The sequence below is a fragment of the Myotis davidii genome, unplaced genomic scaffold (genome assembly GCF_000327345.1).
Source record: "Myotis davidii unplaced genomic scaffold, ASM32734v1 scaffold415, whole genome shotgun sequence".
Classification (NCBI taxonomy): Eukaryota; Metazoa; Chordata; class Mammalia; order Chiroptera; family Vespertilionidae; genus Myotis; species Myotis davidii.
The window spans coordinates 2,388,219-2,411,800 of NW_006287951.1; the positions used below are offsets into that span (position 1 = coordinate 2,388,219).

General features: G+C 53.7%; 1 protein-coding gene across 1 annotated transcript in view; it reads right to left on the minus strand.

Annotated features, from left to right (window-relative positions):
• Window positions 1–241: 241 nt before the first annotated feature.
• Window positions 242–23,582, minus strand: part of KY (kyphoscoliosis peptidase) — a 57,652-nt gene continuing 34,311 nt past the window's right edge. Inside the window, exons 8-14 of the mRNA XM_015561358.1 lie at window positions 22,167–22,229; window positions 20,353–20,435; window positions 17,178–17,286; window positions 15,785–15,902; window positions 7,279–7,467; window positions 5,803–5,993; window positions 242–1,408 (exon numbers count right to left, since the gene is read on the minus strand). Coding sequence (XP_015416844.1) covers window positions 513–1,408; window positions 5,803–5,993; window positions 7,279–7,467; window positions 15,785–15,902; window positions 17,178–17,286; window positions 20,353–20,435; window positions 22,167–22,229 — 1,649 coding nt within the window. The 3' untranslated portion in view covers window positions 242–512. The remainder of the gene's footprint in view (window positions 1,409–5,802; window positions 5,994–7,278; window positions 7,468–15,784; window positions 15,903–17,177; window positions 17,287–20,352; window positions 20,436–22,166; window positions 22,230–23,582) is intronic.

The following is a 23,582-nucleotide window of genomic DNA, read 5'->3' on the forward strand; positions in this document are numbered from 1 at the left end:
AGGAATTCGGAAGATGGGCAGGTCTGGGGAGCAAATGATAGTCCGACCTGGGATCCAGGAGTGAGTGAGAAACACTGTGATGCTACTGGGAAGGGGCCGGGGATGGTAGGCGACTCAGCCTTGCAAATCACGTCCCTCTGGGGCCCAACAGCATGAATTCTCTCCCCAGCACATGAGGAGCTCCCAGCCTGGCCAGCACCCTGCTTCCCCACATCAGCCCTACAACAACGACAACAGCATGAACACGAGAAGGGGCATCTGGGCAGTGGTGTACAGTTTACAATACCGTGGATTTACATAGCACCTTTTTCTTCTAAGGGGCCTTTGCCTCTGTCCCCTCGGCCATCGCCACCACGGAGCGAAGCCCTCAGAACACAAACATCACAGCTCTGGCAGCAGGGCGGGGAGACGGAGGCAGAGGCCTGGGAGTGATTCCATGCAGACTCAGTGGTGTCCAGGGCTCTCTGCACTTCCCTGGGGCCCTCCCTGGCGGGGTAACGGGGCCCGGGCCCTCACTGGTCGTTCACTTTATATTTCAGGATGTAGGAATAGAAGTTGTGGTTGGCGTTCTCCAGCACCATGACGTAGACTTCCTGGCAGCCGGCCGTGCTGCAGCTGCCCTCCCAGTAGCCCTCGCTGTTCAGGGTCAGGGGCCACGTGTCCTGCCCCTTCACCAGGGCTTTGGCGACACCGTGCAGCTTCAACTTGAATGGGACGTTGCGGTTGGCGGGAAGCACACCCGACAGAGGCTCCAGCAGCTCGTTGTCCTGCCCCCAGTTACCAAAGCTCTCGGGGAACATGGGCCAGTTCACCTTGGTGTTGGAACAGCACAGGAGATAATTGAAGACAAAGGCATAGTTGCCTGGTTCCTGCCTCTTCTTGACGAAGATCTTGAGGGCAAACTTGCCGGCGTGGGGCAGCTGGACTTTCAGCTCTGTCCGCTTCTCCCGGTGCAGCTGGAAGATGTAGCGCCGCTGCATCTCCTCGGTGATGGGGCCGTCGTCCCCGTGCAGGGAAGCCAGGACGCTGATGCCCTCCTCCACGCCGAAGCTGATGGAGCAGCGCCCATCGCTGGTGTGGATGATGGGGTCAGGGTGGGAGGGCTTCCGGATGCCCATCTGCTCCGAGAACCAGCTGGGGCCCACGGGCTGGTGCAGCTCCGACGGCAGCCGCACCCCCACGTCCACGTAGTTGCACTTGAGCGTGTACTCCAGCACGGAGCTGTAGACGTCGGAGTTGCCTTTGGCAAAGATCTGCAGCTTGTGGGTGCCCATGGTTGGAGGGTAGACATCCAGCTTCATCCCGTTCTGCTGGAGCCTCAGCAGCCCGTGCTCCTGCTTGCCATTGAGCATGAACATGAACAGGGTCGGGGCACAGCTCTCCACGGTGATTGTGGCCTTCCCGTTCACTGTGGAGGGAAAGCCAAGGCCGGGTGAGACGGGTTCAGCCTGTGACAATGTGCTGGTAAATGGTTAACAGCTGGCTCTCTGGATGCGAAACCCTGACGTGTAGTGTTTGCCCCTTTCCATGGTGTAAATACTTTCACCATGATTGATTTTAAGTGTCCAATGTGATGTCCCCAAACATGACATAAACCAGCTGCAGCACCCCCCGGGGAGGGTCCCCCTACCCGCTTTAGGAGGTTCTCTTTGAGGGAGTTGAAAGCTGGAGTCTCAAGAAAACAACCTGCCCCCAGCTGTCTGTGCTCCCCGCACTCATCTGATCCACCTTATGGAAGCTGCATGGAGGCCCAGCCTGATTCCAGAGCAGGGGAGGGCCCAGGAGCGAGGAGGGCCCGGCCCCGGCTGCAGAGCCACCCCGTGACCCTCTCCTCCAAGTCCTTAGTCTTGCTTTCACACCGCTCCCTCCAGCATCTGCGTATTACAGTGACAACAGCTGTCACGTCAACACATCACCTTAAAAATGGTTTGGAATGGCTTCACTCCTGGGGACTGTGCTCAAAGGGTGGGGCTGCCTCCTTGCTCTCCCCGCTCTGCCTCATGCTTCCTCATGGGCGTGTCTTAGCCATGTTTGTGGAGTGAAGATCCAGTGGGTGCACGGGCGGGTCTTTGGCCTCAGCCCTCCCTCTGCCTGTCCCCTTCCCCTCTCAGGCACTGCCAACTCCTCACCTACCTTACACCCCCAAACCCCTCCCCACGGCAGGTCCCCTCTGTCCATTTGGCTCTGAAATCTGGCCTCTGTCTCCATTCTCCAAAGTCTTTAGTGGCTTTCTTGGAGAACCCAGGCTGCAGGCCACACCCTCTCCTCCCCTCAGGCCGCCACCCTCTCCAGCTTGGCCCCTCTTTCCATTCCTCTGACTGCCAACTGCTATCATTCCTTCCCTTTCCATTACACTAACTCTGGGGTTCTTTGTGCTTTCTGCTATTTTCGTTTTCTACACTCTTTGACTCCGGCCTTCAGGATCTATGGGACACCTGTCCCAAGGTCACCTCCCAAGAAAGTGACCAAGAACAATAGAGGGTTGCAACCCTCTCCCTTCACTTCCTCTTCTAAGTCAGCTCAGTGGGCAGAGCTATCTCAGCCCTCAACTGCTCATGGCCCCGTCCTGTTCCACCTAACATCTGAGTTGGTTGTGAGGTGCCCCTGCAATTCACGTTTGATGTGTGGGACACCGGCCGGGGCCTGCACACGGCAGCCTGAGGGCTCCTGTGAAAATATCCCCCCTGCCTCTCCTGGGCTCACTTCTGCGGTCACCATCCAACAGCAGACCATTGCCCAGGCCTGGCCAGCGCCAGGGGCCTCCTCCTCAGGGGCCACAGGGCGTTCTCCCACATCCTCCAGGGGCACTGCCCTTCACCCCCAGGATCCTCTCACCTGTTCTTCCCCTCCACCGCATCCCCCAAACCTGGGCAAGAACTGACTGCCAAGGAGTCTTCCAGACCCCCCCAGATGAGGCTGAGCATCCTGAAGGCCCCTCTCCTGTCCTGTCTCCCTTTCAGGAATGTAGCACTGCTGTCATGAATTTGCCTTATTTTAAAAAATATTTTTATTGATTTCAGAGAGGAAGGGAGAGAGAGAGATAGAAATATCACTGACAAGAGGAACTCATTGATCGGCTGCCTCCTGCACGCCCCCTACCTCAGATCAAGCCTGCATCCCGGGCAGGTGTCCTGACCAGGAATGGAAATGATAGTGGAGAAGAGCACATAAGAAGAATAGAGCCACAGTTGTTTACGAATTATTCACCTTGTGAGCACGACAGATAAGAAGGTTTCTTACAGACCTGAGGAAACTGGAGGATGTGTGGCAAGAAGAAAACAGAGCTGTAAAAAGATAAGAGACACCTGGGGCCCTCTAGTTTGCCTCAGGAATGCTGACCATTCTCTGTCCCAGGAAATGGCAAGCTGTTTAAATACTACTGAAAATTAACTACCTTGTTATCAGACTTCAAGATCCTGGAAGGAGACACACAGACACACAGACCCCGGGCCCTGCAGCCATGTCCTCCCCTCCTCACCACCATCCCCCTTGCATACAGCCTTTCTTCCTTATTCCTATACTAGAGGCCCGATGCACAAAATTCGTGCAAGAGTAGGCTTTCCTTCCCCAGGCGGCCAGCACCAGCTTCCCTCTGGCACCTGGGACCTGGGCTTCCTCTAGCCACCAGCAGGAACCCGGGACCCAAACTTCCCTCGCAGCCCCGGCCTTTGTCTGGAAGGTCGTCCGGAAGGGCGTCCAGTCTAATTAGCATATTAAGCTTTTGTTATTATAGATAATCAGCCAGCTCCTAGGAGGTGGGAGAGCAGATTTTCGCGGATGACCTGCTGCTTCCCCTAGTGGCAGCCTATGTGAGCGTTACTGGAATAAATGCTCACATAGGATTCAACTCTGTCTCTGCTTAATTGGCTCAGGTAGTAACAGGCAGCCCGGACCCATGGATTGTCAGGTTTCAGAACCGTGACCTCCTGGTTCATAGGTCAACATGCAACCACTGAGCCACACTGGCCAGGCATGAATTCATTTTGTGTAATGTCTGTCCTCCCTGCTGGTTTGGGGTGCTGTGACCAAGGGGCCCTCCTTTCCAGCTTGTCCCAGTGCCACCCGAGGGTTCTTAGCAAAGGTGAGTGTTAAGGCTGGGGAGACACAAATAAAGGGCTGGGGCCGCCTGAGGATGTAGGAGCCTGTGTCCACCTTTGTCCCTTTCTCCTCCCTCCCCCTTCTTGGCCCTCCCCAGCTCTCTGCTCTCAGTGGCTTGCCACCCCACTGCCCTGTGTTTTCTTCCTGTCCTGCTTGTGCACCCCGGTTTCCCTCTTCTGCTTCCTCCCCACCCCCACTCTTAAGTAGCTCCAACCCAGAGGCATTCTTTAAATAGGCATCTCGAGTGTGGAATCGCGTTGCAGATTACTATCTAAGAAAGCAGCCCGTGCTGGCATTTCTTGCAAAGGCCCAGTCAGCTCGGTGGCACGAGTTAGATGTTGGTGTGCCTGGTGCGTTCGTCTCTGTGGCTCCTCAGACGACAGGCTCCCCACCTGCGGGGACCCGGCAGCCCAGGCCATCCTGTCACCCCCGCCCCCCCTCAGGCCAGTGGCCTCTGCTGTTATTTCAGTAGCAGGAGCCCCCAGGTGTTTGAGTTTTAAAAAGTAAGCCGGATTCAGCCTGGTTAAGGAAACCCGTGCGAGGCAGAGGGACAAGGCAGCTGGAACTAACACAGCTGCCCCCATCCCCTGGCAGTGGGCCCACCCACAGGCCATCCTGTGTGTGCGACCACCAGTGTGAGCTCATGCCTTCCGTCCTGAGAGCACACAGGCCCCCGGGGTTGGAGAGGGAGAGCCCTGCAGGCCGTCCTTCGTTGAGGTGGAGGGGAGCACTGACCGGCTGTGCTGAGCCCTGTGGTGTGCCCAGCCCAGGACCAGGCACCAGGGCCTTGGAGATGCATAAGACACAGTCCTCTGGAGAGAGTCCTGCGAGGCCCACGACCACAGTTTTGGATCCCTGGAGGTGGCCCCCATATGCCTCATAAAGTGCAGACGATGCTGCCGTGGGGAAGTGGAGAGCAAATGTCATGCAGGCCAGCCATGAGGACAGCTCAGCTTGGGGTCCTGCACTGCCCAGCCCAGCCCCAGGGGAGCAGGGAGGAGGGAGGTGGAGCAGAGGTCAGCAGAGCCAGCAGCATCCGGGGCACGGAGGAGGCTGCGCTGCCCTCTGGAGCCTGGCCTGGTCTCCAGTCTCCGGTCTCTGGAGCTTGAGCTCAGAGGTTCCCGGAACATGTCCGTCCCCATGTCCCAGGATGCCCGCTCTGCTCCAGCTCCCAAGACCCTGCTCAGTGGCCACCTCCCTAAGAAAGCCTCTCCCCACCCTGGGTCCTGGGAGACCCCGGCCACTCCGGGCTTCTGGTCAGACCACTGACACAGAAACTGACCAGCTGGGCCAGCCGTGCCCTCTGCCAGGAGTTTGGGAAGAGAATACAGCAGGGCAGTCAACTTCAACTGGGAGGGGGTGCAGCCAGGGCTGAGCTGTCCCTGCTGCTGGGAGCTGAGCGAGGCTCAGCCAGCGTGGGAGACTCAGCCCTTGGGTAGGAAAGCCCGCAGGCTCCCTCCATGCCCCCTTCTTGGTACATGCTGGTGTGAGGAGGCTTCTGTCCCTGCACGTGTGACCAATGGCTTGACAGCCTTGGCTGCCTCAGTGGCCCCCTCCCCCCGCCCCAGAATGCCTCCACACATACAGCTTACACTGAGCTCACGGGCCTGGAAGGACAGTCCCATGGGGGCCCAGGCGGCTGGAGGCACTGAGCAGGCTGCCCTGTCCCTGCTGCGGGTGCACCGGCCACCTGCCCGGGGTTACCTGTTCTGATCATGGGAGTCTCCGGGTGGGCACTCAGCATCCCCTTGTTGTAGAACTCACTCTTGTGGTACATGTTGTTCTCGAACTGCCTCAGGGACTGCGGGGGCTTCAGCAGCTGCCAGTTCTTGTTGTCTGGGAAGTGGTCCTCGATGAACAGAGCGGGATGCGTCAGGAAGTAGAACTCATTGTAGCTGGGGCGGAGGGAAAGCTGGTCAGCAGCCGCATGGGGTGCGCAGGGCCAGCTCTGTGGAGGGGGAGGCGGGGCCTTCCAGGGGGGTCTGCGGGGCCTGCTTTGGGCTAACACACCCCCAGGAGGGGGCCTGCCTGCTCCCGGAATGGGAAGAGGCACCACCTCCAATCCTGACATGGGCGCTGGAGACGACCCCTCAGGGTCTGCTTCTCAAAACAGGAGCCAAGGCAGGATGTGAGTCCCCGTCTACAAGGCCACAACCCACAGCTGTGCCTGGGAGAAGGGCCCCCTGTTCTCAGAGCCAGAGGCTTGAAGGGAACAAAAGGCATGGCCTGCGCACCAGGCGCCAGGCAGTGGAGGAGAGGGGGCTGGGACGGAAAGTGCTCAGGGGGGCCGGCTCCATCACCCCCTGGTCTCCTTGCCTGAGCAGCTGTGTGGGAGGAGGCCTTCTGCAGTGTTTAGGGTTGATCCCATGTGGCTCTCTGGGGGTCAGCGATGGGCATCAAGAAGAGAATGGGGAGACTCATCTGAGATGGGAGGCTCTGCTTTGCCCAAAGCGAGCAGTGCCCGGAGCTGACAGAGGTGAGGAGGGATGTGAATGCACAGGTCCTGCGTGTGTGTGTGTGTGTGTGTGTGTGTGCACACACACACATGGGAGCATGTGCAAGCTCTTGCATTTGTGGGGGGAAATGCAAGAGCGGGGCTGTCAAGATTTAAACTGAAAACATCAGCGAGAGAGACAACGCTCATTTCTCTGATGGATCTGAGCTGCTGATGGACATCACAACCACAATGAATGTCAGGACCTTCGCTTAAGGCCAGGGTTGGCCAGAGCCTGCACTCAGTGTGGCTCAGGGTCCCTGCACACCATCAGCACCCCTTCCTGCATTCAGCCCAGAGAGGAGGAGACCGACCTGGTGTCTAGGGAGCAGCAGGAGAGGGTGCGGGTATCTGCATCATGATACAGTCAATGGCCCAAAACCTGCGCCGGGAGTTAAAGAAGGTTCCCAGCCCCGCCTTTCCTCATACGTGGCCCGCGGGCAAAGGCTGGAGGCTTTTAGCTCTCGGGTGGAGGGAGTAAGAGGGAGCCAGAGGAGTTCTGCCTTGTGCACCCCGTCAGTTCTGGGCCCTTATAATTGGTCTGGAGCTGGCTCACTTTGGGGCTCGAGGGAAGGTGGAGCAGCCAGGAGCAGGCCGAGGCCTCCCTGGCTCTCCTTCCCTCCGGCCGCCTCCTTCATCCTTGGCTCTCCCCGTGGCCACCTACCAGGATGGAGACTGGTACTCACAGGAAGGTGAACTTGGAGGTGGTGGTGTCCACCAGGCCACTGCCCCAGGTGCTGTCCAGCAGGTGCCACCTCCCTTCCAGGTACACGGCGTTCCAGGCGTGGTCAAACTCCCCCGAGAAGCTCTGCCCCGTCTGGTAGCCAAAGCCCTTGGAGTAGCCGGGCACCGTCATGCACTGTACTCCAGCGATTCTGGGGGCAACAGCGGGTCTGAGAGGCGGGCTGTCCCCGCCCAAGTCTGTCTGTCAGTGGCCCCAGGCCTCCGGTGTGTCTGCTGTCCTTGAAGCCCTCTGCGTCTCTCTTTCCTTACCTCACAGAGCCGCACACATACAGCCTGCAGGCTGTTACCTCCAGAGCAGGGGCCTGGATAGTCCTGCTGGTGAAGATGGGCTGTTGTTCTGTTGCCTGCTCCGCCCTCAAGATGAAATGTCTCTCTCCAGAGCCTGCCTGGGTGCTCACCACAGTGAGAACCACCTCAAGGACACGGAAACCAGGGAAACGGTGGCCTTCTCAAATGAGCAGCTCTAAACGCCTGTACGACCGCGGGGAGGGTCTAGGTGACACGGTGGGGTGTCAGGGAGGTGTGCTGAAAGCCAGGGTGCAGAAGAAAGCTGAGCCCTACTCTGCCAGCTCAAGGACCTCTTTGTGGGGACTCCTGGGGTGGGAAGCCTGAGTGTCCAGCCCTGACTCCAGGATCGTTCTGGTCCGACTGACATGCGTTAAGGTCATGACTGCTGTGGCCACAGGTTTGAAGTCCCCCACAGTTGTCTTTGGGGACGTAGAACGCTGATGGGACTTTCCAAGCTCTTGGGCCCCTTTGGTGGAGCAGCCCCTGGCACTCACAACTGAGCTGCTGACACTTGCTGGGGCCTGGACAGTGGGGCCTGGGTGCTGGCCACGTCTGGGAACCTCAGTGATCACTGGAAGCTCCAGTGTGGGTGTCTATAGCTGAAGTCCTGAGGCCCAGATCTGAGTGTCGGGGACCACCCCAAGGCCAAGCCAGAACTGGAGAGTCCTGGGATGGTTGGCGGCCTTCCTCTTCAGTACCCCAGCCCCCCTAAATGGCAGCCGAGGGGGTGGACTGCTAGTCTGACTGGGGGGCACCTGTGCTAGTGCTCTGGGGCTTTTGTGTGAATTAGAAAACATTGCCTCTTCTTTGAGACACTGTCCTTTCGCTTGTGGATGACGGGCATAATAAATACACAAATCCACGCTACCCGGGGTGCATGTGGCCCCTCAGATGGGCTCCTTGGAGCACACAGGATGCCCATAGCCCTGACCCAGTGACCTGACTCTGCACTCCGGGGATCACCAGGCCTGGTTCAGGGCGGACGCTCTGGTGACAGGGTCCATCCATGGACCAGGTCCACAGCCTCAGTTGCTCTAAGCAAAAGCACCATGGGGCCTCTCAGGTCCTGGGGTGAAACAGCCACACACTCACCATGGCAACGGGGGGAATCTCCCCTATAAAAATGAATGTTTAATGAACGATTAGCAGAATGCTGGATTAAGTGTTACTTATCTGTAGCTACATATCATTTGTTGAGAGTGAACAAAGCGAGGTGAGGAGCCTGCAGGTGACCACACTCCACCTGCCTGGGTGCTTCACCTGCACGGGATGAGCCCTGCCCCCCACCTGGCGGGCACAGGCCGCTCTGCTGGGGTTCTTGATGGGCTTGGCCGTCCCGCAGCCCCCACTCCTGCTGCAGCCTCACAGGGAACAGACCAGTTGGGCCCTGTCGGAGGACTTTGGGAGCACTTGGGGGACAGGGGCAGAAAGCAAGAGACACTGGGTCCTGATGTTTAGATTTCCTGCTGGTAAAGATCAAAACCGACTCTCAGAGCAGCAGGGTGGCTCAGAGGTTGGAGGCCCAGGAGGCAGGGCAGGGTGGGCCCATAGGAGGGGAGAGGGCAGCATGCATACCAGCAGAGCCCCCGCCTCACCTCGCTGCAGAGGAGGGACCTGCAGGGCCGCAGAGTCCAGGGGGCTTGTTCCCAGGATGAGGAGAGCTGAACATTTCATAGTCTTAGAGCAGCGGTTCTCAACCTGTGGGTCGCGACCCCTTTGGCGGTCGAACGACCCTTTCACAGGGGTCGCCTAAGACCACCCTGCATATCAGATATTTACATTACGATTCATAACAGTAGCAACTTACAGTTATGAAGTAGCAACGAAAATAATTTTATGCTTGGGTCACAACATGAGGAACTGTATGTAAAGAGCCAGAAGGTTGAGAACCACTGTTTTAGAGCAAACTGCCAGCAAGAGGGGAGGTCAAAGCAAGGCCAGAGGGGTGGGAAGGAGGTCTGGGTGGGGGTTGGGCCTCTACTGGAGGGCTCCACGTTCTCTGAGAGGGGGTGAGGAGGAGAAATGCTGTGAAGAACATTTAGTGAGGTAAGGAATGCTCCTGAAGCAGAGCTAATTGACAGGAGCCCATAAAACTCTGCCCTCAGCACATTGTGTATGAGAATGTGTGTGAGTGTGTGTGTGTGTGTGTGTGTGTTTGTGTGTGTGTGTGTGTGCCCACATTCATGGAGGATGAGACAGAGGGGGAGGGCAGAGAGAGAAACAGTGCAAAAGTCACCTGGGATTCTGGGGGATTTAAATTTTCTTCTTTGAACTTCTCTATATTTTCTAAATTTTCAGGAATGATTATGTGTTACTTTTGGAATTGGAAAAAAATGCATACATCCTACTTGAAATTAGTTTCTTCAGTGAGTTATTTTCCTTTCTTGCCCAGATGTCTGTGCATATCGATTCTGAGTACAAGTGGAGGGAGAAGGGAGCCGGCCTGTTTGCAGGGAGAGGCACTGAGTGGAGCTGCCCCTCCATACACCTGTCTGCGGATGCTCATCCGCTCAGAGCCACCTGGACACCTAGAATCAGGAAGGGAGGAGGCTCCACAGTGAAATGGAGCTGGTGCTGGTGCGGGCAGCACGGCCGGTTCAAACTCGGCCTGAGGGTCCTCCTAGGTGATGCCGCGTCCCTGGGCTGTGTGCCATCGGGGACACTCCCATGGAGCGGATGGAGTGGGGGTAAGATTTGAGAACCTGCCCAGGCTTGGGGTGCTCCAGGCTGGAGTGGGCCGTCATTGGGCAAGCCAGGAGACCCCAGGTCTACCCCCAGCTCCCATGGTCACCTCCAGTGTGACCTTGCCAGGCTTATCACGGGCAAAAAGAAAAGCTGGCATTCAATGATCTCTGACAGGCCAAGGAGAAGATGGGAGGGCCGTGGGGACTGCCCGGGGCAGAATAAAGATGAAAAAGGAAACTCAGCTCTAAGCTTATGCCATGCTTGACTATGATGTGAGGATATTTTATCACCTGGCAGCGATGTGCCAGATGATCTGGACAAAGCAGTCCTCATGTAAAGCATTATTGTTCATAGTCCATGATTCTCACGCCAAATTGTGGAACTAGTGATTCCAGCTGCTGGTAGCTAGTCAGGATGACCTGTGGCCATTTCATGCCATCAAGAGCTCGCTGATGCATACACTCTGGGCCAAGCACTGCACCAGGGACCAGGGAATTACTATCATATATCATATCATATCATATCATATCATATCATATCTCCTATCCTATCCTACAATATAGTAAAATGTAATATTCCAAACATTAAGCTCATTGGCTGCCCTGGAATGCTCATAGTTGGAAGTTGGAAGGGGGCAGATAGGTGAACTATCACTGAAATGCTAGTGATAAACAAAGCCCCGGGAAACCCAAAGGAGGAGGGATTTGCTGGAAGGAGCTGGGAGGGTTTTGAAGAAGGGGCAGAGGATGAGAAACCTCCTATAGAGCCCAGGCCAGCTGTCCTAGAGCCCCCAATACCGCCCGAGGAGACCTGTCTACTAGCTCAGGCAGGCTGCAGAACCTTGGGTTTTACCTTTCACCGTTTTGAAAATCCCGAAGCCAAGGGTATTCGTTGTGGAGGATCCAGACTGACTGTCACTGTGTACAGAGCTGGGCCAGGCCCTGTCATCGGAGCCACGTGATGCTGCTTCAGCCCCACACGGCCAGGCCCCCAGCAGGTGCACCCACCAGGCTCTGATGCCCCCTCCTGCATGTCTGAACCCCATGCGGGAAAGGGGATGGAGGGCGGGCAGGAAGGATGGTGGCTGCAGGAGAGGCAACAAAGCCTGCTCTTTTTTTTTTGGCATCATGTTGAAAATATTGTGATTTTAAATAGCGAAATTAGGAAATACGGTTTCATTAACTTTAAGCCCAATGCCCACTTCCCCTGGGCAAGCGTATGTGATTTAGAAGTCTTAGGGCCTTGCTGTTGCCGAAACATTGGTTCTCAAGAAGGCTAATATTATTGCAATAAAGCTGAAACCGGTTTGGCTCAGTGAATAGAGCGTCGGCCTGCGGACTGAAAGGTCCCAGGTTCGACTCCGGTCAAGGGCATGTACCTGGGTTGCGCGCACTTCCCCAGTGGGGGATGTGCAGGAGGCAGCTGATCGATGTTTCTCTCTCATCGATGTTTCTAACTCTCTATCTCTCTCCTTTCCTCTCTGTAAAAAATCAATAAAACATATTAAAAAAATATTATTGCAATAAAGATGAATTCTAAACTGGCCCAAACAGACTGTGATTTCCATTCTGCAGCAGGACAACCACAACCATGATTTATGTTTCACATGTTATGTGGTTGCTGTAAATCTGAAGGTGTCTTTATATTCCTGTTATCTGCTTCCCTTTCCCTTTTCTTTTTAAAAAATATGTTTTTTTTTTATTGATTTTAGAGAGAGAGAAACATTGATCTGCTGCTGCTGCCTCCTGCATGTCCCCTACAGGAAATGCCCAACTCACTGAGCCACACCAGCCAGGGCCCATTTTCCTTTTCTTACATCACCCTTATGGTGAAGTCAGTAAGTGTAGTCACAGTAATAACTCTTTCTTGAAGGCCCTGTTTAGAGCCTCTGAGGTCACGTGACCTCAGGGGCCTCCTCTCCAACAGGTGAGGAGACAGAGGTTCAGAGAAGGAGGCCGACTTGCCTGGGGACACACAGCCAGTCAGTGGCCAGTGCAGCTCCAGCACTTAGTTGTCCTAATGCCCAGTTTGGGAGGCTTTGCCTTGCACCAGCCCTTTTGATCACCAAGTTATGTTTTAATCTATAAACTTACGGGTGGTATACAGAGCAAAACGAAAGGGTGGTTTGCTAGAGTGATGTCATTCATATTTGATGAATCTGCAGAGGTGGGGGACGTTAGATGTCTCTTTTGGAGGCCTGCTATGACAAAGTCAGGCTTGGGGATAATTTAAGGTTACTCTGGTATCTACCTGCCTCTTTAGGGAGCTGAGAAGGCTGCTCTCCAGTTGTGAGGCCTTTGGGGACATGAGATGTTTTGGGATCATCCAGGACATCATGCATGTCACTGCGCCTGCTCTCTGTGGCAGCTGAAGGATGGATGGATGGAAAACTGACTGACATCTGACTGGTGACAATCAGTCCCTCAGCCTCAAAGCCTCAAACTGGTAATAAGCTCCTGGCTTTATCGAAAGTCCCTGGAAAACCTGCTAGCTGGGGCTCGAGCTGTGATAACGGAGCAAGGAAGGTACTGGAGGCTGACTTAGGGCCAGGGATCTGGGGAATTAAACTGAGCCCCGCAAGGAAATTAAGCAGAATTCATTAAGGCTGTGACAACTGAGGCAAAAGGAAAGACATTAATGCCAGATGATAGAAAGTCAGAAAGAAAGCAGACCACAGTTACAAGCAATAGCATCAACAAATAACCTCACGTCGTTACCTGGGAAAGACGACGAGGAAATGAAGGCTGTTGTGAAAATATCCGAATTCCCCACCAAATTACTTTATTAAATCAGTCTTTAATGAGGCCATTGCAGGGAGGCAGAGTGGACTGGCAGCTGTAACGATGCCGTGCGGGCGCGGCTCTCGCTAAGAGAACATTCTGACACCTAGGCAGGGATAAATCAGCAACTCAGGATTACCTGTCTTTGGTTATTAAGGAATGAGCTAATGAATTTACCAAGCCTTCGACAGTTATTTTAAAGGGAAGGGGAAGTAGGGAAGTGATGCATAGATGAGGTTACTGATCTTTAAAGCAAAAGTGAAAAGAATTCATGGAGCTGTGAGCTATTGTTAAACACCCCGGGCAAACGTGAGGAGTCTTGCCCGTTGGAGCCTAACTTTAAATGATGTAAAGTGTTGGAATGTGTTTTAATGATCAGCTGCAGGCCAGAACAGGGCCATTGTTAAGCATCTGGACCAGGCCAAAAGCTGACGGTTTCACTCCAGCCAAGTGTCAGTTTCCTGAGTCGCTGGGGGTCTGCCTGGGTTTGTGGGAGAGGCCCACAGGGCAGAAGCACTTCCGTTCTCCAGAGAGACAAGAAAGCTTAAACACAACAACCCCAAAGCTGGGTCATCCACCCCAAACTGCATGTTCTTGTTTAGTCCTGCGGTCCTGCCAGCAGGCAGCACAGCCCCAGTGTACAGATGAGGACACTGAAGCGCCAAGAATTAAGTGCCTTCCCAAAGGCATGGAACTGACTCGAGGTAAATTTAAGACCAGTGAACTGAGAACCGGGAGCGGGAGTGGGGGGGTGGTGGTGGGGGGTGGCGTCTTTCTGGTGTCAAGTCTGGCACTCCTTCTAGCCCTCTATGCTAGAAAGCTTGTGATGGATAGAGAAGGACATGTTCCATGATTTAAAAACCCTGAATGTTTTCAAATGAACAAATTAAGATGAAAAGAATTAAGGTCTGGAAGATGCTACACACAAAGAGAGCTGCAGTCAGACTGATGGTTATTCCATATTTTAAAAGAGAATAAGGCCCATTTTTGTAGAAGTTTGCTGGAATATCCTGTCTTTTCCTGACTTTGGGGGCCTACGGTGTGTAGGATTATGAGATGGGTGGTCACAGGGGAGAAAGGGAGGAAGAGAGAGAGAGAGAGAGAGAGAGAGACTGACTAACAGTATGCGAAGACATATAAGCTCTGTCTACATGTGAGAGGAATGAGGGGAAATGAACACAGGTTAGCACCTCTATGGGAGAACAGAGCCCAGGGAGGCATATGACAATGTTATCTGTATGTGGTAGGATTCAGAGTAATTTATTTTGCTTCTTTTTGCTTCTGTGCACTTTACACATCACCTACAATTAACAAGTATATTTTTAATTTAGAAACGTATTCAGTAAAAGCATAAGGCAAGACAGGAGCGGGTGGATGAGGTGTGCTGATGACGTCCTGGCGCAGGGCCTGGAAGGAGCATTAGGGAGAGGGGCGCCGTGAGCTCTGGAGGTGTGGGCGGCCTCAAAGGGCGCAGGCCTGGCTGGGGTCAGATTCTGGAGGACTTTCCAGGGCAGTCTTGTTCAGGAACCTGGGGCCAGAGGAGCCTGGGCAGGGGTCTGGAGAGGATCCCAGCTCCTTAAGGGGCCCAAAGGCACGTGGGAGGGGGGGCACCTAGGTCTGGGGTGGGGTGGCAGTGGGAACGTTAGGGGTTGTGAGGGCTGCTCTGGCTGAGTGAATGGGGATGGAGGGGCTGGTATCCTCTGCACCCGACCTGCCCTGGTTGCCTCTGTGGTCGCAGGGGTGGGCCCTGAGGCTGGGGAGGGGAGGGACAGGAGGGGCAGGTACATGGCGATGGAGATGGGGGATGTGGGAGGCAAGCACTGGGGGTGAGGCCAGGAATCAGTTGAGTGGATGGATGTGTAGTAGAATAGGACACCTCACAGCCACCTGCTACACTTGGTTTGATGGCTCGCCCCCCGCAGCCCCGGTGCCTGAGAAAACACACTCCCAGGGGCCTGCAGAGTGGACAGCGGTGCATCCCTCCCCTGGGGAGGGGGTTTTCAGTGGCCCCTGGGGCTGGCTGATTATGTCCTGGGGAACCCAGCACACCTCAGAGAGCAGGTACAGGAACTGCGGGGATCAGTGGGGCTCCCCCAGCCTTGAGTCTGTCTCAGGGTCACCCAGACCTGGCGGTGATGACCCCAAACACAAATGGTTTCCTTACCGGCCACTCAGCCGCTGTCACCCACCCAGGCAACCTGGCCAGGTGCTCACTCCCAGAGCAATGAACACGGAGCCCAAAGGCTCCAAGACAGACGCTGCTTCCTAGTTATTCAGCTCTTCCAACTGACAACTCTCTCAGGCAGGAGAGTTTTTGCTTCCCCTGAGAGAGGCCCCCTGTGCTAGACTTGGAGGACAAGCCTCTCACCGTCCCCTTGGCGTCAGCAGCCACTGTCCTCCCCTTCCCAAATCTGCCATTCTTCTAACCTTCAGCTGCACAGAGATGGGAGAAGGTGGAAAAAGGGCCTTTTATAACCAAATTATTTCTGTGCATTCATCTGCCATTATGTTAATGCATCGCGAAGCCTGGCAGATGGTACAAAGTCAATTATGCTGGTGTTAAAACGGGAGAAATTGACCTTTTCAGGACTCACTTGGATTCCAGAGCAGAGTTTGCAAACTCAGGTTTCAAGGCTGGCATGTGGGCGAAGGCACATAGCACTTTGGAAGGGGGAGGGGGTGGCCTCTCTGGTACCTGCACATTTTCTCAAAGAGCCCCGCGTAGCCATCACAGTTGGTCTTCTGGGTCTTCAGGATGTTGCTGGGTTTGAAGGCCTGGCGGTCCTTCTCCTGGGCAGCTTCGATGTCGTACTCTAGAGGGCAGAGTAGGAGGCTGTGAAAGGGGGTCCATAGCTCCTGCCATCAGCTGTGTTTTCAGCAGAATTTGGGCTGGCCTCCCTTGGGCCCCGGAGAAGCATCGGGCTTGGACAGCTCTGCATACTTATCTCACCTCCACACAGCTCTGCAGGCTGTTCCAGGGTCGCTGTTCCTGTCCCTGCTGGGGCCCCCAAGGCCAAGGCCTCACATTGACCCACAGGAGGCGCTGAGCTGTCAAAGCTTGCCCCAAATAGAGAAGACTGCTCGCCAACAGCCTGTTACTCTGCTAACAAGAGAGCTGGAGGCCTGCAGTGGGGCCCTGAGGCACAGTGTGCACTGGGGACACAAATGTGTGTGTGTGTGTGTGTGTGTGTGTGTGTGTGTGTGTGTGTGTACACAGTAAAAATGTTCTACCAAATATTCTGTTTCTGATCCTGACCCCTTAAGGCCCAGGCTGAGCTGCTGGGGTTGGGGTGGGAGCAGGTGGCCCCTAGGGCCTATGGTCACACCCCCTACCTGTGTCAGGTGAGTTCATCCTGGCGGCCTCTCTACCTGCTGCTTTGGGAAGACAAAGGAAAAGCCGAGTGGCAGTGGGTCAGGGGAGTCCCCTGGTCCTTATGTCACAGGGGAAACACTGAAAGTACACCCACCACCTGGTTCTTCCATCGACTGCAAGGGGTAGCATCTATTATCGTTTTAGCAACCACCTGTGGGGCTTGGCTTGGCATGGCCTGGTCAGACTCCCAAGATGGTGCCGTGAAGGGCTGTAGGCAGCTCTGAGAACCTAGACACTGCGCTGAGACCAGGGCTGAAGTTGCTAGTATGGGAACAGGAGCAGGGAGAGGGGAGCCCACCCTTCCTGGCACTGGGACTTAAGCAAACTCTGGTTGCAATAACTTTTCAAACAGCTATGACTCCTCCCCAACTGATGATCATCCTTTTTGAAAATGACCTGCCCTGGGTTCTCATGTCTCTGGAGCAGTTTTACCAGGAAGCCAGGACTGAAGGAAGGGCCTCAGCTCTGGCCACTGGCTGTGGACAGAGGTCCACGTGGGACCCTCTACCCAGTGACCCTTCATGGTGACTTTTAGTCTGCTTGGTTAGTCTTAGGTTATTCAATCTAGTCATATGGGAGCCCCTATCCTTTGTCTTTCATCTCATTCCACACTCACTGGTGATTGAGTGAGTCCCAAAGATACTACTCTGGGAACAGGGCCTGCAGGAGTGGCACCAAGGGGTCCTAGAACCACTAACACCACAGGTGGTCCTACCTATATGGTGGCAGATCCAGATCCAGATGGCACGGACTCTCTCCAGGTCACTGTGGGCCTCCTGGAGTAGGTCGTTCACCAGCTCGTCCAGGCCACTCTTGACTGTCACCTGGGGGATGGGGGTGTGTGCTGTGTCAGGGCCTGGACGAGGGCTGTGGGAGCCCAGCACCCTGCCACATGCAGCCAGTGTTCCCTTTCCTTCAGGCAAAGAAGGAAGAGGAGAGGCCCCGAGGGACAAAGGCTGGGCTGAGGGCAACTGTTGTTGTTGGTGGTGGGGGTGGCTGAACATGGTGGGTAGTGCTGACCAGCTGACTCACTGGCCCTAGAGACACTACATGTTTTCTTTGTAAATTTTGGGATCAGCCAGGTGGGTATCTGGCTGGCTGTAGCAGCCCCTAGTCATGGCTAATATTTCCCAAAGCAATCTACAGAGTTAACAGACTCTATATAAAATTCCAATAGCCCTTTTTATCCCTTTTTACCAATACTCAAATTGATATAGAATTGCAAGGGGCTGGAATAGTCAAAACAATTTTGAAAAAAAAAAGTTAGAGAGACTCATATTTCTGTATTTCAAAACTTACTGCAAAACTACAGTAATCAAAATGGTGTGGTACTGACACAATGGATTATATGGACCAATGGAATAGAAATGAGAGCCCAGAAATAATCTCATAATACATCTATGGCTAACTGACTTTTGATAAGGGTGCCAAGTCCATTCATTAAGGGAAAGAATAGTCTCTTTAACAAATGATGTTGAACAACTGGATATCCATATAAAAAATAATAAAGTAGAACCCTTACCTCACACCATATAAAAAATTAACTCAAAAAGGACCAATGACCTAAGCATAAGACTTAAAGTATAAAAATCTTAGAAGAAGACATGGGTATATCATGACCCTGGATTTGGCAATGGATTCTTAGGTATGATAATAAAAGCATAAGGCACAAAAGAAAAAAATAGATTGGGCTTCATAATAAAAAAAAAAACCTTCTGTGCATCAAAGATCATTATTAAGAATGCGAAAAGACCACTTACAGAATGGGAGAAAATATCTGCAAATAATGTATTTGATAAGGGTTTAATATCCAGAATATATAAAGAACTACTACAACTCAACAACAAAAAGACAACCCACTTTTAAAATGGACAAAGGACTTGCATATACATTTCCCCAAAGATATATAAATGGCCAATACACACATGGAAAGATGCTCAACACCATTAGTCAATAGGGAAATGAAAATCAAAACCACAAAGAGCTATCACTTCACACCTACAAGGATGGCTGTAATAAAAAAGACAGACGAGAAGTGTTGGCAAGAATGTTGAGAAATTAGAACCCTGTACATTGCTGATGGGAATGTAAAATGGTGCAGCTGTTGTGGAAAACAGTTTGGGCATTCCTCATAAAGTTAAACATAGAACTACCATATGATCCAGTAATTCCACTCCTAGGTACATACACAAAAGAACTGAAGACAGGGACTCAAACAGATAATTGTTCACAAACGTTCATTGCAACACTATTCACAAAAGCTAAAAGGTAGAATCCACCCATGTGTCCATCAGAGACGAATGGATGAATAAAATGTGATAGGTCCACACCGTGAAATATTATTCATCCATTGAAAAGAATGAAGTTCTGATATGTGTTACAACATGAATGAACCTTGAAAACATGATGCTAAGTGAGGTAAGCCAGCCATAAGAGGACACAAATTGTATGATTACACTTATATGAAATATCTAGAATAGGTAAGTTCATAGAGACAGTAAGTAAATTAGAGGTTACCAGGGGCTGGGGTGAGGGAGAATGGGAACTTATTGCTTAATGGGTATAGAGTTTCTGGTTTTGGAAGTAGATAGTGGTGATGGTTATACAACACTGTGAATGTAATTAATGCCACTTATAAATTATTAAAATGGCAATTTTATGTTATATATAGTTTACCACAATTAAAAGGGAACAAATTGGTTTCCTCACAGGGGCCCACAGGAGGAAACAGGGTTGGGGTTGCTGAAAAGGCAGTCCTGACCCTATTCAATCTTCCTAGAGAAGACAGGGCCACTGGAGGCTCATTTGGGCCACAGTTGCCCACATGTCCCTCAGCCCCCACCCTAGGGCACTCCTTGACCTATTATCTCCTGCGACTGTCCCACTGCTCACTGGAACTCCAGGACCCACTCTCTGACCACAAGGAGACCTCTGGGCCCATCTTCTGTCACCCACTCGCCCTGCTGCTCTCTGCTTCTTTTTCTTCTATGTCCAGCACCAACGCCACACCCTTGTCTTTGTCCCTCTCACAGGGCCTAGAACACATTGCAGGTCCACACTATGGCCAGGTTGACTCCTGATTTAACCCCAAACTTTAGTCCATGGCTTCTGGTCCACTGGTCCCCACCCCTGACCCTCCCTGGGTCCGGCTGGCTCTGGTTTTCCACTGCTCCCTGGCGTGTCTGTGGCCTCAGCTAGGCTCCTGGCATTGCCCTCTGAGCTTGGCCAGCAGCCTATAGATGACTTCCTGGCTTGCCAGGCTTGGATGGCTCATCTGACATCACAGCAGGTCCAGCTCCTTGGCCCGTCCAATCAGATTATCTGTGGTGAGGGTCCTGCTTGGCTCTCACGACCCCAGTGTGCCCCTAGTGCCTCAGCTCTTGTAGCTGCTCCCCCCACCCCCATGCCACACATGTCCAGGCCCAAGGATGTGAGAGCTCAGCAGCCTATACGCTCAAGGGATGAGCTTGGCTATGGTCACAGTGGGTGCTGGCCATCTGTATTTATGGTCCTCTCCACCCTCCTCCTCCCTCCCTTCCTGGGCTGGGGCTGGCATGGCTCTGTAGTAGCAATGCCAAAATGGGCAGGCAGAGGGCAGGACAGGGGGACCTTCCAATGAAGCGGCTGCAGGGTGTGCAGCCTGGGATGGAAGCATCAGGATTGCGGTGGGGCCGCGGGTGGTAGAATGGCCTTTGGTCCTGGGCAGGGGCCTGCTGCCTTGGGCCTTCTGTCCCCCATCCATACACTGTGAAAAGGCACTCTGGGTAATCCATCCACCCAAGGAACTCGGGATACATTCAGGAAGGGCCTCGGGAAAGGTTGAGCTTCCCTGGCTCAGGGAGCTCCGAGCCACCCTGGAGCGCGGTAGGCAGAGGGGCCAGCTCTCCTACCTGTGAGGCATAGGTGTCCAGTTTCTCAAACTGCTGCAGATCCAGGGGCATGGATTTCAGGCTGGACCGATCCCAGGGGTAGGCTGGAAACACAGGGAGGCTTGGTCAGCTGCTGAGACCGGCTGACAAGGGCTGCCTGGCTCAGGACTCCCTGTCTTTTTGAGAAGCTGTGCCTGCCCGACTTTTAGCATGATTCTCAGAGCCTGAAACTCTGCTCCCAAGAGCTGTCTCTCTCAGAAAGATCCCTTGGTCGAGTTGGTTTAGGGTCTTGGAGACACAGGGGAACGAGACAGTGGAGCAGGTTGTTCGGTCAGTGTCACTTGCTCCCCAAGGGTGCAGGGTGGGGTCTCTGCAGGCAAGTGCAGGAGGCCGGCTATGAGCCTCATCGCCCTGTGCATTTGCCCACACATCCCGCAAGGGCTATGAGAGCCCACACCTTGGTGCTACAGACCCCAGAGGTGCTGTGAGAAGGTGAGGATGGGTGTCACCACCAGCTCCGGCCTGAGCTGCTCCATGACCCTCACTGGGCCGGCACTGGATGAGAGGCTGTGCCAGCTGGTTAGGCAGCTGGTCAAGTTTAGCTGCCAGGAGCAGGCCGCATGGATCCTTCTGCATCTCCTCACCGCTCCAAGGTCCCTACCGAAAAGCTGTGGCCTCACTCAGAAACTTTTCATTTTCTTTCTTCTGCTGCTTCTTCTATGAGGACTAAGGCATTCCCTGGACCCCACCCCCCAGATCCTGCTGTCCTGCACAACCTCACATTAGCGCTCCCAGGAAGCCCAGCACCATCATTGTTACCGCTCTGGTGCCAGAGCTGGGACTTCTCGTCTGCCATCACCTAGGGCACCATCAGTCTCTACCCTGCATGGTCTGAGTGCAGCCCTGGCCCAGCCAGCCCCTCAGAAGGGCGCAGGGACATGGCGGCAGGCCCTCATGAGCGCCCCCATTTCTCAGTGCCCTCTCCCTCCATGGAACCTGGCTCCTGCCATTCTCTGACAAGGGCCGACAGGGTGACCTAAGTGGATAAGCAAGGGACTTGCACATCGAACAATTTCTGGTCAGTACAGCTCTGCAAATGAGGCCTCCCTGCCCCCATGTAGAAGAAAGGTGGCGTTTCTAAAATGGGACTGAAAAACCCTACCCTTTCTTGGTTCTGTTTTACAATATCTGAACATTAAAATTACCCATAATGATTTATGCCTCATTACGTTTACCTTCTGAGCAGATTATAGAAATCCAAATATGAGTTTGCACAAATACATTTAAAATGCCAGTGGCATTAACAAAATTATTTTAATTTTAAAGCCAAACAATGGGAAGAAGTGCCAACCTGCACCAAACCTTAGATGCCATCTGGTTTACTGAGGGGGAAACTGAGGCCCAGGAAAGGTGAGGGGGAAACAAAAGCAGGATTCGAACCCAGGCTGTCTATCACCCCACGCAGGGTTTCCTCCTCTGCCCCACTCCGCATACTTGCATGTCTCCGACCTTACAGGTGCTGGCATTCTATTCAAAGTTAACACAATTCTGGATTCTTGTTTGTTTCCCATAATGGGCTGCCTTGTTATTGGTGGGGTTTGTACTTTAGCTTAGGGCTCACATCTGGTGTGTGAGTTTTTTACTTCGCCCCCTGTGTCCATGGCAGACGTTGCTAATCATTCACACTCCTCCTCCCTCCCTGAGCCCAGAGGTGGCTCCTGACTCTCAGCAAAATGACCCCCAGGGAGCCATTTTCAATCGATTGGAGACTCCCCCATGAGGCTAAACCGATTCCCGTCTCATAGAACGGCCCAGCATATGGTCCTGCAACTTACCATGGGCATCCTTCCCTCCAGGCTGCCGGGGTCTTGTGTTTCCATTTTTATCACCTTGCAAACCTACAATATCCCAAAGATCAGGAGTAGAGACACTTCAGAAGAAACAGAAATGCAAGCACAGACCATTCTCTGTGTGGTCCTCGCTTCTGACCCCTCCCTCCACTCTCCGTCTCAGAGCCTCCTTGCTCCCATCCCCACCTCCCACCAAAGTGCTGCTGCAATTGCCCTAGACGTCCTGGTGGGGCGGAAGGAGGCCTGGGAACCAGGGAAGGGTGACAAGAAAAAACACCTGCCGTCTGCGAGCATTTCCTCCGACAGCAACATTTTGGATTATTTAGTGGCCCGCCTGGGGCCTGCTGCTCCTGCCCTCCCCCACACGCTCCTGCCTCCCAGCAGCACAGCTGGGGATGCCGGGAGCACCGGCGAATTCGTGCCAGATAACCCTGGACAAGAACTGACCATGGACAGACATGAAAGTGGGGCGAGAGAAAAGTAGTTTGTATGGAGCTGAAACCCAGAGAGCAATCATTAAATTAGTCTCTGGGAAGGTTCCAGGGCAACCACATCCTATAAATCCAGGACTGTTAAGGCAGGATGGTTGCCAACCATTCTTAGACTCCATGGGCAACAGGAGAGGAACTCTTCCTGCAGATCTGAAAGCAGGTCAGGAAGAGGAGGTTCCTGGTGGGATCTGGAGGAGCTGGGGGCAGGGTGCCGAAGCAGCTGTCTCATGCCCCGGAAGCCCACTGTAGGCTGTAAATATAACAACAGAAGGTTGCAGAGTTATGAAGCCATTCTAATAACAGTGGGCCTTTTCTTGCACCTACATTTTTTTTTCCATCTACCTTCTCTGGTAGAATAATGGGGGTTCAAAATAGAAGCTTGCCTTTATTGTGCCCTTAGTAGGCCTGGCTTGTGCTTTGTATTGGCACTGTACCTGGTACCTCTCATTCAACTTCACGAGAATCTTATGAGGGATGCCGAATTGCTTTCCTCCTTTTACAGATGAGGAAATTGAGTCCAAGAGAGAGGTCAAGCCAGTTGCCCAAGGTCACAGGGCTGAGATCTGAACCCAGCCAGTGGATTCCCAGGGTCTGATCTCTCTCCACTTGACTGTCCTCCCGAGATCCTGACTGCGAGGGCTGTAGGACCAGGCAGACTGGGAGGGTCCGCCTTGGCCCACTGAGTGGACTCGGAGAGAACCTGAGTCCTGGCTGCTCTGTGGCCTCTGTTCTTCGGCTGGCATTTCCCTAGGCCCTTGTTTAGCCACAAGATGGATAGATACAGGGAGAAGTCTAAGAAGGGAGTGGAGGAGAGCTCATGGGCCTGGGTCTGGGCCTGTGTGCACTGCACTGAGGCTGGCCATGTTTGTGGGGAAGAGCATAGGACTCCGGTGGACCTGGGTTCTGACGC